The sequence below is a fragment of the Manis pentadactyla genome, chromosome 8 (genome assembly GCF_030020395.1).
Source record: "Manis pentadactyla isolate mManPen7 chromosome 8, mManPen7.hap1, whole genome shotgun sequence".
NCBI classification, from domain to species: domain Eukaryota; kingdom Metazoa; phylum Chordata; class Mammalia; order Pholidota; family Manidae; genus Manis; species Manis pentadactyla.
The window spans coordinates 103,000,553-103,014,700 of record NC_080026.1 but is presented as its reverse complement, the minus strand read 5'-3'; the positions used below and the strand labels follow the sequence as shown (position 1 = coordinate 103,014,700).

Sequence of the window (14,148 nt, the reverse complement as noted above, 5' to 3'; positions counted from 1 at the left end):
CTGTAATCCCGTGAGGGAGCCCAGCCAAGATCAGAAGGACCACCTAGATCTGTGAACCACACACAACTGTGAGGAATAATAAATGCTTTTATTGCATTAAGCATGACACTCAGGGGTGGTGTCATTGCCGGTACACCTGCTCTCAACATCTCTACCACGGTTGTAGCTTCTTCCTGTAAAGGAAATAACTTCTGTTCTCTTCTGAGCAATTTAGACCATTCAGTCATTCTATCTTCCTAGGCAAAAAAAAATAAAATATCTTGATGTTTTTGTTCCTTTTCCTGCTATGTAAGTGTAACTCTTGTTTCTCATGGCTTTCATTTTTTAATCTCGTTCTCTTGCTCCCATAACACCCCTTCTCTTTCCACTTCCTCCATCCTGTTCAGCAGCAGCCCTCTTCTCTGACTGCAAACATGTATGGTTTTTCTTACATCTAAAAAAAAAATCCAAAAACCTTTGCTTATTTTCTTAAGCTGTTTCTCAGTCTTTTCTTCCAACTAGAAAAACTTTGAAAGCATAACTGACATTACATTATATCTGTTGTATACTGTTCTGCTTCTTTTAGTCTACTGAACTCCCCAAATCATCCACAACTTCCTTTGAACAGGTTTAAAATTTTTGAATTATTTTTAAAAGTCATTTTTCTTCTGTGTTACTCTGCAGTAATGTGAGTGTTACCTAACACTGCCTCCTTGAAAAATTTCCTTTCCTGGTTTTCTTTTTTTTTTTGCTATCTACTCTTTCTTATTCCCTAAGTATTTTTCTTTTCCCAACTGCCTCTGTGTATGCGTATTCTCCATTGATCTACCTTCTTTTGATCTTTGCTTTCCTTAAGGCTTGCGTCCCACGTTTGTGACTTGAAACCTAACATATAGGCAGATAACACATATATACAAACACACAATATATGTCTTTGCTGAGATCAAGTTCTGTATTTCCAACAGTTATTGAAAAGTCTGTTGAATAACTCAAGCACCATTTTTTATTTATCTATGTAAGACTGTCTCATCTATCCTCCTTCAAGAAAATAGAAATGATACTACCTCTTTCCCAAACAGGTTCAAAATGCAAGAATAATCTTAACCTCTTCATTCACACTCTTGCCAAGTCCCACTGACAGCTACTTCTCAATGTTTCTCCCACCTCGTCTTTCCACACCTCCCCATCTTTCCACTCTCTCAACCACTAGCCCTTGAGGACAGTAATGAGCTACTTTCCTTTAACCTGACATGCTCACCAACCTTCCATAAGCACTAATTTGATCATTATTTGCCCCCTCAAGAACTAATTTCTTCTTACCACCTGGCTTCAAGTATTAGTTACGTCAAGTCCAACCTATAAACTAACTGATGCTATCCTCTGATCACCGCTCTTGCCCAGCCGACCGGCTCCCTCAGTCATCCCCAAGAACACCTGTCTCCTCCAGTTCGCTTTCTCCCTCAAGCTCTCCATCCTGCCTCAAACACTCCTTTCCTTCTCTCCAAGCAAAGCAGCATCACGAGACTCAAATACTGTTTCATCCACAAGGTTGTCTCAGACTGTTTAATAGCAGTCAGACTTAAACAAATATTTCTCATCTTAACGGAGTATTTTTGTTCTTATCAAAGTAACATATGTATATAATTTACAAATCAAACTTCCCCATAAAACTTTTATTAAAATACATTCTCACATCCCACGCTCCCTGCATCTGATTCCTATAACTCTAGAGGCAAAGCACTTTCAAACCCAGCCTATTTCTTCCAGCATTTACTTCCATATATATATAAAACATGTATGTATATATCTATAAAGCATATAATATATATATACACAAAACCATACATATATATATATACACACACACACATTAAAATCATGCTTTTCCTGCTGTTTAGGTTTTTCTATTTCCTTTTATAGAAGATAAAGGTTTAGTTCTCTGTTATCATCCTGTCACTTCCTTCCAACATACAATTTTTCCCCACTCTCATCTTCACGATACAGTCTTATGACATTTTTAATAACCAGTGTTTACATAGTTATGATTATACAAATATTCACAGTATACTCTGATTACAGATATCCCCTTGTTCAATGTTTTCCTTTCCCTGGATTTAGTAATAGCTTACTTTTCTTCATTTTCTATGTACCTGTTCCCAAGTTCTCTCAAAGAATTTCTTCTATGTACAAACAGATCAGGAATCAACTAGACATCCCTCACCAATTTGATGTTCTCTCTGTCTTTCTAATTCAGTTTAGGACTGATTTACTCCATGGTCAGTCATTAAAGCCACACCCTTGCATATACCTTTGATTTCCTTGCCCATCTCTAACTTGCTCAAAATTACTTGGTATAACTGCAACCCTTCGTTAACTCTGCACTTGCACCCATGGCTGGGAAAAAAACCCAGCACAGCCACACCCCTTTAAATTCCTAACTACAATGCAAATATATCTTTAAGGTTTCCAGGAGCCATGCTGTGCTTCCTCAGTCCATTTACTGTCTTGCTGTCTTGACAACACTTTTCTTTCCTCAGACCTCTGCATCCTCCTTCTCCATCTTTACTCTTGGCTGATAAACCCTTTCTCAATGAAAGGCTGTCCTTGGACTCTGACCACCATATCAAGCTAGAGCATCTGCACCCATGAATATGCGCCCTTCTGCCTGCTGCTCAGGTGATCTGTCAATGCTCCTCTATAAAGCTAACCTCATCTCTTGCCCTATTAGATGCCAGTCCCTCTCACCCACTCAAGACCATTGCTTCAACAATCCTCCCCCTCCACCCACTCTCCTGCATTATTAACTTTATGCTCTCCACTGGATCATTCCCTTCAAATGTGCCATCATTTCTCCCATATCAAAACAGAAGAGAAACCTTCTTGACTGTACTTCCACTAACAGTTACCACCCCATTTCTTTGCTCCCATTTGTGGCAAAACTTGAAAGCATTGTCTACAGTCACTTTTCTAATTCTTCTTCCTCCTTTTCTGTCTTGAAGCAAACCAATTAGATTTTTGCTTCACAGCTCTACTGAAAGTGCTCTTGCCAAGGCTGATGACCTCCATGTTGCTAAACCCAACTATTCGTTCTTGGTCTTCACCTTCCTTGACCCTGAACAGTATTTGACACTGTTGATCACTCCTTCTTCTTTGATACACTTTCCCTCCTAGATTTTTCCTTCTACTTTACTGATTGGACTGTTTCAGTTTCCTTTGCTGGTTCATACTCTTCTCCCTGCTCTCTCAATGCTGGAATGCTCCAGGGCTCAATCCTTGGTCCTCTCCTCTTCTCTCTCTGTACTCACCTTTGTAAGTGATCTCAACCTGTCTCACAATTTTAAATGCTTTCTATACACTAAAAACTAACTAGTATTTATCTCCAGCCAGACCTCTCCCTTGAAGCACAGACTTGCATACTTAGTTGCCAACTTTCCCTCTTCTCTGAAATGATTAAGTGACCAACATGTCCAAAACCAAACTCCCAATCTACCCCTCCCCGAAATCTATCCTTAGTCTTCCCTATCTCAGTTAACGACAGCTCTATTCTTCCAATTGCTCACATCAGAAATCTTAGAATCATGCTCTACTCTTTATTTCAAACCCTATTATTCAATCCCGCAGCAAATCTTGCTGGATCTCCCTTCAAACTATATCCAGGATATGACCATCTCTTGTCCCCTCTCCTGCTGCCATTTCTTATGTGGACCACTGTGATTACCTTCTAACTGTTCTCCCTGCTCCTACCCTGGCTTTGTGTAATGCATTCTCAAACTGGCACTAAAATGATCCACTTAAAATAAGCCAGGTCATGTCGATCCTAGCAGTGGCTCCCCACTTTACTGAGAGTCAAACACAAAGATTCTACAGTGGCCTATAAGGCCTCCGGACTTCCCTTCTCTCTCTGACCTCATCTCCCACTACCCTCTCACTCACTAACTGTTCCCAGCTGTACTGGTCTCTTTGCTGTTCCTCAAACAAGCTGCAGGTGCATTCCTGAGTTATGCCCTCAGCACTGGCTGCTCCCTTTACCTGGACATGCTTTCCCGACACTTATACATGGCTAGCTCCCTCACAGACATTAATTCTTTGTTCAAATTCACCTTCTCAGTGAGGCCTATCCATAGCATTTTATTTAAAGCCACGGTCTGTCTCTCCCTTCACACCCCTGACACCCCCTTAACTGCAGCGCGTTCCTGTTTCTGCCCTTCACACTTTCGAATCTACTGTAGTTAGTTAGTTATTATAGTTTGTCTGCTCTCTCCCTAGAAAAATATTAACTCTTCAAGGGCAAAATTCTTCAAGAGTGGTACCTGGACATATAGCTGGTGTTCAGTAAATATTTGTTGAATGACTGATGCCAGAGTTCTCCATCCTCCTACCATTGGTAACAGTGGTGTCCAACAGAAATACAATGTGAGTCAAATATTTAATAGTTAAATTTTAAATAGTTTTTTTAATATTTAATATTTAAATAGTTAATTTAAAACTTTTTGGTAGACTCATTAACAAATATTTTAGATTTTTTGTGTAAAATTAATTTTAATGACGTTTATGTATTAAAATGTATTTAATAAATATATTTAATAATTTTTAATTAATGAGGTTTAGTGAATGGGAAAGTATACTGTTTCTGTTTTTAATTAAAAATTCCATTTCTCAGGTGTACCAGCACCATCACAAGTGGTCAACAGCAGCTGGTGGCTACTGCGCTCGACCACACTGACACAGATTGCTCGCTCTCTGGGCCTGCTGCACGACTGTCATGATCCTGGGCCTCCCTCCATGTTAGAGTCCCTTCTTCTTCCCTGGTTTGTGCTTTGGCATATCCTCCAACCACCTCCTCAGAAAGGAGGAGGATCTTTCCCCAGTAGGAGGGAAATCTGTTGGTACCTGTGTAGCAGACACAGTATTAACCTAATGAAGAAGCCTGAATTCCCCTTATTAGCAAAATCTGACTATATCCTGGCTGCAATGTGTCCAGCTTTAGGGATAAATCATGATTTGCCACAGTATCTCAAAACCCGACCCCACCCCATTACCTAGGGGTTGGCATGTGACCCGGTTGGGCCACTAAGAGAAAGCCTGCTGGGGGGAACCTTTGTTAAAGATCCTTCCTCTGCCAGCTCCTACTATACCTCGGTGTCCTGGGTCTGCTCAGCCATCACTATCATCAGTCCTCATCCTTGCAACAAGTATTTATTGAGACCCTATTATGTCCCAGGAGTTATCTTAGGTGCCAGGAATACTGAAGTTCTTGTTACTATCTCTGTGAGTTTATGTCTTAAAAAAATTCCTTTGTAGTAATTTTAGTGGGATAAAACAGTCTGGGATATCTATAAAGAATATCATTAGATAAAACTGACAAAACTGGAATATGGAGGGTAAAGTATTATGCCAATGTATCATCCTGTGGCTCTGTAAGATAATATCTCTATTCTTAGGTAAGTATTTAGGGGTAAGGGGCCATGATGTATGTAACTTACCCTCAAATGGTTCAGAAAAAATAGTAAGCATGCATGAACATAATAAATGAGATAAATGTTAACAATAGACTAATCTAGGTAAAGAGAACACAAGTATTCCTTGTACTACTTTTATTTTTGTGATTTTTTTGTAAGTTTTAATTTTCTTCCAAATAAAAAGCTTAAAAAATAGTTATACTTTAGACAAGGGATTGGATTTGATTGTATAGTGACTGGATTCCTTCAGGTATTTAACAGTCAAAGTCAAAAGTTAACTTGTCTTACAACATAGCACTTTAAAATGGAGTAGGTAATAATTATCAACTATTACAGTTTTTGATAAAAGCATCAGGAAAAAAATTGAGAGGAAATTTTGCTCTGTTTTCTAAATTATTTAAATCAAGGTTTCTTGACCTCAGCACTATGGACACTGGGGGCCGGGTCCTGAGGGAGGGGGCTCTCGTATGAATGGAGGATGCTTGGCAGCACCCAGCATCCCTAGTTCCTACCTACTAGATTTCAGCAGCACCCACCCAGTCCTGACAACTGCAAATGTCTCCAGGCATGGCTAAATGTACACTGGGGGACAAAAATCACCCACAGCTTAGAAGCACGGACATATATCTAACTAGAAGACGACTTGCTCAGGACTACAGACTAGGATAGACCAGCGGTTCTCAAATGTCAGCATACATAGGAATCACCTGGAGGGCTTGCTAAGATGGGCTCCACTCTGGAGTGCCTGAGTCAGTAGGTCTGAGGTAGGGTCCAAGAACTGTCATTTCTAGCAAGATACTAACAGTTTGGGGACCACACTTTGAAAATCACTGGGCTAGACATTTATTTACTTGTCGACAAATGAGTCCAACTACAGGCACCTAAAGTAGAAAAAAGTCTGAAATGTAAGACTTACAAATCCAGATTTAAAGAATGCTGGCAAACACCACACAGATATGAGCATTATATAAAGGCTATTTAGAGACCATCTAGTTCTCGTTTCAGATGTGTACTTCCCTAAATTCACACAGTTGATCTGTGGTAGAGCTATGGTAGGAAAGGAACAGTGGTAAGAAAATGGGTTTAGTGGTAAGGACACTTGGCTTGTAGCTGGGAAGTGACGTCTGAATTTGCTGAGACCACACGCAAGGCTGCGTCACTACTATAATTTTCAATTTCCTAATCTGGAAAAAAAATTTTGGATTAGGATTTTATAAACTACTTTCAGCTTTAAAAATATATGATTATACTTAAAGAATTTCTTTCAGTGACTATTGTTTAATTAAATAATGTGTGTATACTCTTTTTTGAATGTAAGGTAAATTTAAAAAAATTAATATTACCAAGATTAGTCTCCCTCACTATTAGGGCTGCCCTCTTTCCACTACCATATAGCTCAACAAAAGTAAAATATTAAAATATTAAAAATAAGTATAAGTAAAGTAACTCTGAGCGCCAAAGGTAAAGTTACAATTTTTAATTTGAAAATGTATTTCTCAAATATTTAACATGTACAGCCTTATTTTTAATTCCTCTTAAAATACTGTCAAATGAACTAAAATACTTTAATATGAAACTCATAATATTCATAAAACTTATATGAACCTATATGAGTCAAGGCACCAACAAATATTGTGATGTATACTAAAAATTAAGAGTCATGTAACTTAGATTAGATGAGCTATAAAATACATTTACTTACCTCAACATTTCTAACGGATTTGTCTCATGAACTTGGTTGCCGCACCTCGGACAATCATTGCTATCTTCAAAGTGCTGGACAATACAAGTCTTACAGACTAAAAAGAAAGGCGTTAAAATGCATGTGAATTTAAAAGTTAAACTAAATGTAATGAGAAACAGTCCTTAAAAATTACCTACTACAGGTAGTACTGTTTTTTAATCAAACTCAATATAAAACCTTCAAATTGTAACACTATAAAAAACACCCAACTAAAGTAGAGCCAACTGCCACAATATAAAAAAGTATATACTATTTTGCGTATTGTTTTTAAGTATATTCACAAACCAAATTTATTCACACTACTTTTTATGAAAAAAACTGGTGCATTTACATAAAATACCAGCTTTTTAAGGTTTTTCTCATTTAAAGAAGTAGACCAAAGAAAGTTAAGAACTGACAAACTATTAGCAAAAGCAATACATGCAGATTTATTTGAATGCAATATAAATAGTTCTTAATAAAACTTGAGAGTTTTCAACATGTTTGCATTATGTTTTATTGGCAGGTGCTCCTGGACAAACTGGGAGTCACAGAGGAATTTCTGGTCTTTGCAGAGTATGACAGTCTGTGCTCACAGGTGTTACACTTCTGCAGGACACAAAGTATGGGTAGTGACATCAGTTGGTACGAAGGCCCAAGAGGTAAACTGGAAGAATTACCGAGAACTGACAGAAATAATTAAGACTTTAAATAAATATACAAAGACAATGTAAATATGACTTGTGAATTTTTGATCACAAGCCTACACAACCTACATTTCCTCCAACTACTAGTACTATTTATGTGACTCTCTCTCACCTTTTCCCTAAACTACTACTACCTACTATGCCAACTGTCTTGCCCCAAAACTTTAGACATACTTACAGCGCCTGAGCTATAAAAAATTTTCAATCCGATTCCTTATCCCAATACATCCTTCTCCAGTCTTCTTACCCTGTATAATCTGACATTTCGCCTGGTACAGATCAGCTCCCCAATTCCCTTTTATACTCCATTACAAACTACTTCTCTCCCCACTTCTCACACCCCCACACTGTCTAAAAGAAGTAAAAGTCTCTCTAAACAATTGACCAAGAGTAAATACTAGGATTCCTATCACTGAGATTAGGTCTGAACATTCAAGCATATCACATATACCAGTCAGAGCAACAATGGTTAGGGAAGAATTTTTCTAGGAATCTAATTTTAAAATCATTAGAACATATAGATAATAATATCTTGATATTTTCTTTCACTTATTCATTGATTCAATAGACACTTATTGAAGGCCAGGCACTGTACTAGGAGTTGGGGATGCAGGGGTAAAAAACAAAACAAAGTTTATGTCCTTATGGAGCTTATACTCTATTTGGAAAGGCAAAGAATTTTGGTTAGTAATAAATGGTATTTACAAAAAAATAAAAAGCTTCTGGGGGTTGGCAGCTATTTTAGATAGAGTAATCAGGGAAGGATTTTCTAAGAAGGTGACAGTTGAGTAGATTTTTCCTAGATGAGGACATCTGAGTACCATATTCTTTATATTTTACCACCACATTCAGCTATTAGGAGAACATTCCTTCACTGCAATTCTCCCAAAATCTGGATGAAAGACCCTATCAGAAAACCTTTAAAAAACTGAAGTATGAGTACCTCCTCTGTTCTCCAAATCTCTTGGCCCCAAAAGGTTCTAAAAATGTCTTTTAAAAAGTCAAAATAATGTTTGGGAATGGAGAGCTGCCTTGTTAAGACATAATGAAGTGGAGGACAGAGAAGGTAAAGTCCTTTAGAAGATTGCTGATATTTGCTCTTTTCCCAGGGACACTAGTTAACTCTAAAATTTGGGAAAGACAAAAAAAGACAGATAAAAGGTAAAAATTAAGGGGTATTACAAAGCCTGATCCTATCCTAAACTCCCATTCTGCTGGTCCAGAAGGTTTATCATACATAGTCAAGGAGTTCAGGAATTCCTGGCTGTCTATTAGCCTTGGCCAAAAAGAGAAGCACGTAACACTCCCACAGCAAGTTCTCATCTGGGCTCTCCTCCCAGGGGAACAGATACCAATCTAGCTTGAAGAAAGGCTCATGCATCCAGAGGTACACAGAGTTTCAAGAATAAGGCTGTGTTAAATACTTAAGGTCGGGGGGAGGGGCGGAAGATGGCGGCGTGAGTAGAGCAGTGGAAATCTCCTCCCAAAACAACATATATCTATGAAAATATAACAAAGACAACCCTTCCTAGAATAAAGACCAGAGGACACAGGACAATATCCAGACCACATCCGCACCTGAGAGAACCCAGCGCCTCCCGAAGGGGGTAAGATACAAGCTCCGGCCAGGCGGGAGCCGAGCGCCTCTCCCCCCAGCTCCCGGCGGGAGAAGAATAGGCAGAGCAGGAGGGAGACGGAGCCCAGGACTGCCGAACACCCAGCCCCCGCCATCCGGGCCAGAGTACAGGGCCCTTGATACTAGGAAAACAGGGCAGCAAGAACAGTGAGCGGGCACTGGAGGCCGGGTGCCGGAGGGCATTAAGAAAAGCACGCAGCCATTTTTTTTTTTTTTTTGCTTTTTTGTTTTGGCGAGTGCTTTTTGGAAGTCTTAAACGGATAGGGACCCCAATACTAGGGAAACAGGGCAGCAAGAACAGTGAGTGGGCACCGGTGGCCTGGCGCAGGAGGATACCAGAAAAGCAAGCGCCCATTTTTTTTTTTTTTTTGTCAAGCACTTTTTGGTAGTCTTAAAGGGATAGGGACCCCAATACTAGGGAAACAGGGCAGCAAGACCGGTGAGCAGAGGCCTGAGGCTGGCACCGGAGAATAAAGAAAAACGAGCGACCACCTTTTTTTTTTTAATTAAAAAAAAATTTTTTTTTTTTAATTTAAAAATTTTTTTCTTTTTTTTTTGGTGGTTCTTGTTTTGTTTTGGCGGGTGCTTTTTGGAAGTCTTAAAGGGGTACGGCGGGACACTTAATCCAGAGGTAGGGAATCCGGGGATCTCTGGGCACCCTAACCCCTGGGCTGCAGGGAGCAGGGAGGCCCCTTACGGAGATAAATAGCCTCCCAGCCGCTCCTGCTCCAACGCGACTCCACCACTTTGGACTAGCTGCCCGAGCCAGGCCACGCCCACAGCAACAGCGGAGATTAACTCCATAGCAGCCGGGCAGGAAGGAGAAACCCGGCCTGCACGCAGCTGCGCAGCACAAGCCACTAGAGGTCGCTGTTCTCCCAGGAGAGGAGGGCCACAAAACAACAAGAAAGGAAGTCCTTCCAGCCGTCACTCGTCCCAGCTCTGCAGACTATTCCTATCACCATGAAAAGGCAAAGCTACAGGCAGACAAACATCACAGAGACAACACCAGAGAAGGAGACAGACCTAACCAGTCTTCCTTAAAAAGAATTCAAAATAAGAATCATAAACATGCTGACAGAGATGCAGAGAAATACGCAAGAGAAATGGGATGAAGTCCAGAGGGAGATCACAGATGCCAGAAAGGAGATCGCAGAGATGAAACAAACCCTGGAAGGGTTTATAAGCAGAATGGATAGAATGCAAGAGGCCATTGATGGAATTGAAATCAGAGAACAGGAACGCATAGAAGCTGACATAGAGAGAGACAAAAGGATCTCCAGGAATGAAACAATATTAAGAGAACTGTGTGACCAATCCAAAAGGAACAATATCCGTATTATAGGGGTCCCAGAAGAAGAAGAAGAGAGAGGAAAAGAGATGGAAAGTATCTTAGAAGAAATAATTGCTGAAAACTTCCCCAAACTGGGGGAGGAAATAATCGAACAGACCACGGAAATACACAGAACCCCCAACAGAAAGGATCCAAGGAGGACAACACCAAGACACATAATAATTAAAATGGCAAAGATCAAGGACAAGGAAAGAGTGTTAAAGGCAGCTAGAGAGAAAAAGGTCACCTATAAAGGGAAACCCATCAGATTTCTCAACAGAAACCCTACAGGCCAGAAGAGAATGGCATGATATATTTAATACAATGAAACAGAAGGGCCTTGAACCAAGGATACTGTATCCAGCACGACTATCATTCAAATATGACGGTGGGATTAAACAATTCCCAGACAAACAAAAGCTGAGGGAATTTGCTTTCCACAAACCACCTCTACAGAACATCTTACAGGGACTGCTCTAGATGGGAGCACTCCTAGAAAGAGCACAGCACAAAACACCCAACATATGAAGAATCGAGGAGGAGGAACAAGAAGGGAGAGAAGAAAAGAATCTCCAGACAGTGTATATAACAGCTCAATAAGCGAGCTAAGTTAGGCAGTAAGATACTAAAGAGGCTAACCTTGAACCTTTGGTAACCACGAATTTAAAGCCTGCAATGGCAATAAGTACATATCTTTCAATAGTCACCCTAAATGTTAATGGGTTGAATGCACCAATCAAAAGACACAGAGTAACAGAATGGATAAAAAAGCAAGACCCATCTATATGCTGCTTACAAGAAACTCACCACAAACCCAAAGACATGTACAGACTAAAAGTCAAGGGATGGAAAAACATATTTCAAGCAAACAACAGTGAGAAGAAAGCAGGGGTTGCAGTACTAATATCAGACAAAATAGACTTCAAAACAAAGAAAGTAACAAGAGATAAAGAAGGACACTACATAATGATAAAGGGCTCAGTCAAACAAGAGGATATAACCATTCTAAATATATATGCACCCAACACAGGAGCACCAGCATATGTGAAACAAATACTAACAGAACTAAAGGGGGATATAGACTGCAGTGCATTCATTCTAGGAGACTTCAACACACCGCTCACCCCAAAGGATAGATCCACTGGGCAGAAAATAAGTAAGGACACGGAAGCACTGAACAACACAGTAGAGCAGATGGACCTAATAGACATCTATAGAACTCTACAACCAAAAGCAACGGGATATACATTCTTCTCAAGTGCACATGGAACATTCTCCAGAATAGACCACATACTAGGCCACAAAAAGAGCCTCAGTAAATTCCAAAAGATTGAAATCCTACCAACCAACTTTTCAGACCACAAAGGCATAAAACTAGAAATAAACTGTACAAAGAAAGCAAAGAGGCTCACAAACACATGGAGTCTTAACAACATGCTCCTAAATAATCAATGGATCAACGACCAAATCAAAATGGAGATCCAGCAATATATGGAAACAAATGACAACAACAACACTAAGCCCCAACTTCTGTGGGACACAGCAAAAGCAGTCTTAAGAGGAAAGTATATAGCAATCCAAGCATATTTAAAAAAGGAAGAGCAATCCCAAATGAATGGTCTAATGTCACAATTATTGAAATTGGAAAAAGAAAAACAGATGAGGCCTAAGGTCAGCAGGAGGGACATAATAAAGATCAGAGAAGAAATAAATAAAATAGAGAAGAATAAAACAATAGCAAAAATCAACGAAACCAAGAGCTGGTTCTTCGAGAAAATAAACAAAATAGATAAGCCTCTAGCCAGACTTATTAAGAAGAAAAGAGAGTCAACACAAATCAATAGTATCAGAAACGAGAAAGGAAAAATCACGACGGACCCCACAGAACTACAAAGAATTATTAGAGACTACTATGAAAACCTATATGCTAACAAGCTGGGAAACCTAGGAGAAATGGACAACTTCCTAGAAAAATACAACCTTCCAAGACTGACCCAGAAAGAAACAGAAAATCTAAACAGACCAATTACCAGCAACGAAATTGAAGCGGAAATCAAAAAACTACCAAAGAACAAAACCCCTGGGCCAGATGGATTTACCTCGGAATTTTATCAGACATACAGGGAAGACATAATACCCATTCTCCTTAAAGTTTTCCAAAAAATAGAGGAGGAGGGGATACTCCCAAACTCACTCTATGAAGCTAACATCACCCTAATACCAAAACCAGGCAAAGACCCCACCAAAAAAGAAAACTACAGACCAATATCCCTGATGAACGTAGATGCAAAAATACTCAACAAAATATTAGCAAACTGAATTCAAAAATACATCAAAAGGATCATACACCATGGCCAAGTGGGATTCATCCCAGGGATGCAAGGATGGTACAACATTCGAAAGTCCATCAACATCATCCACCACATCAACAAAAAGAAAGACAAAAACCACATGATCATCTCCATAGATGCTGAAAAAGCATTTGATAAAGTTCAACATCCATTCATGATAAAAACTCTCAGCAAAATGGGAATAGAGGGCAAGTACCTCAACATAATAAAGGCCATCTATGATAAACCCACAGCCAACATTATATTGAACAGCGAGAAGCTGAAAGCATTTCCTCTGAGATCGGGAACTAGACAGGGATGCCCACTCTCTCCACTGTTATTTAACATAGTACTGGAGGTCCTAGCCATGGCAATTAGACAAAACAAAGAAATACAAGGAATCCAGATTGGTAAAGAAGAAGTTAAACTGTCACTATTTGCAGATGACATGATACTGTACATAAAAAACCCTAAAGACTCCACCCCAAAACTACAAGAACTGATATCGGAATATAGCAAAGTTGCAGGATACAAAATCAACACACAGAAATCTGTGGCTTTCCTATATACTAATAATGAACCAACACAAAGAGAAATCAGGAAAACAACTCCATCCACAATTGCATAAAAAAAAATAAAATACCTAGGAATAAACCTAACCAAAGAAGTGAAAGACTTATACTCTGAAAACTACAAGTCACTCTTAAGAGAAATTAAAGGGGACACTAACAGATGGAAACTCATCCCATGCTCGTGGTTAGGAAGAATTAATATCGTCAAAATGGCCATCCTGCCCAAAGCAATATACAGATTTGATGCAATCCCTATGAAACTACCAGCAACATTCTTCAATGAACTGGAACAAATAATTCAAAAATTCATATGGAGACACCAAAGACCCCGAATAGCCAAAGCAATCCTGAGAAAGAAGAATAAAGTAGGGGGGATCTCACTCCCCAACTTCAAGCTCTACTATAAAGC

The 14,148-nt window shown here is 39.4% G+C and overlaps 1 protein-coding gene across 5 annotated transcripts in view; it reads right to left on the bottom strand.

Moving 5' to 3' along the window:
- The window catches only part of PCGF5 (polycomb group ring finger 5), a 129,811-nt gene that overhangs the window by 45,817 nt on the left and 69,846 nt on the right, over window positions 1-14,148 (bottom strand). For all 5 annotated transcript variants that reach the window (XM_036924830.2, XM_036924900.2, XM_036924478.2 and 2 more), the window contains exon 3: window positions 7,141-7,237. In XM_036924830.2, the coding sequence (XP_036780725.1) occupies window positions 7,141-7,237 (97 nt within the window). The remainder of the gene's footprint in view (window positions 1-7,140; window positions 7,238-14,148) is intronic.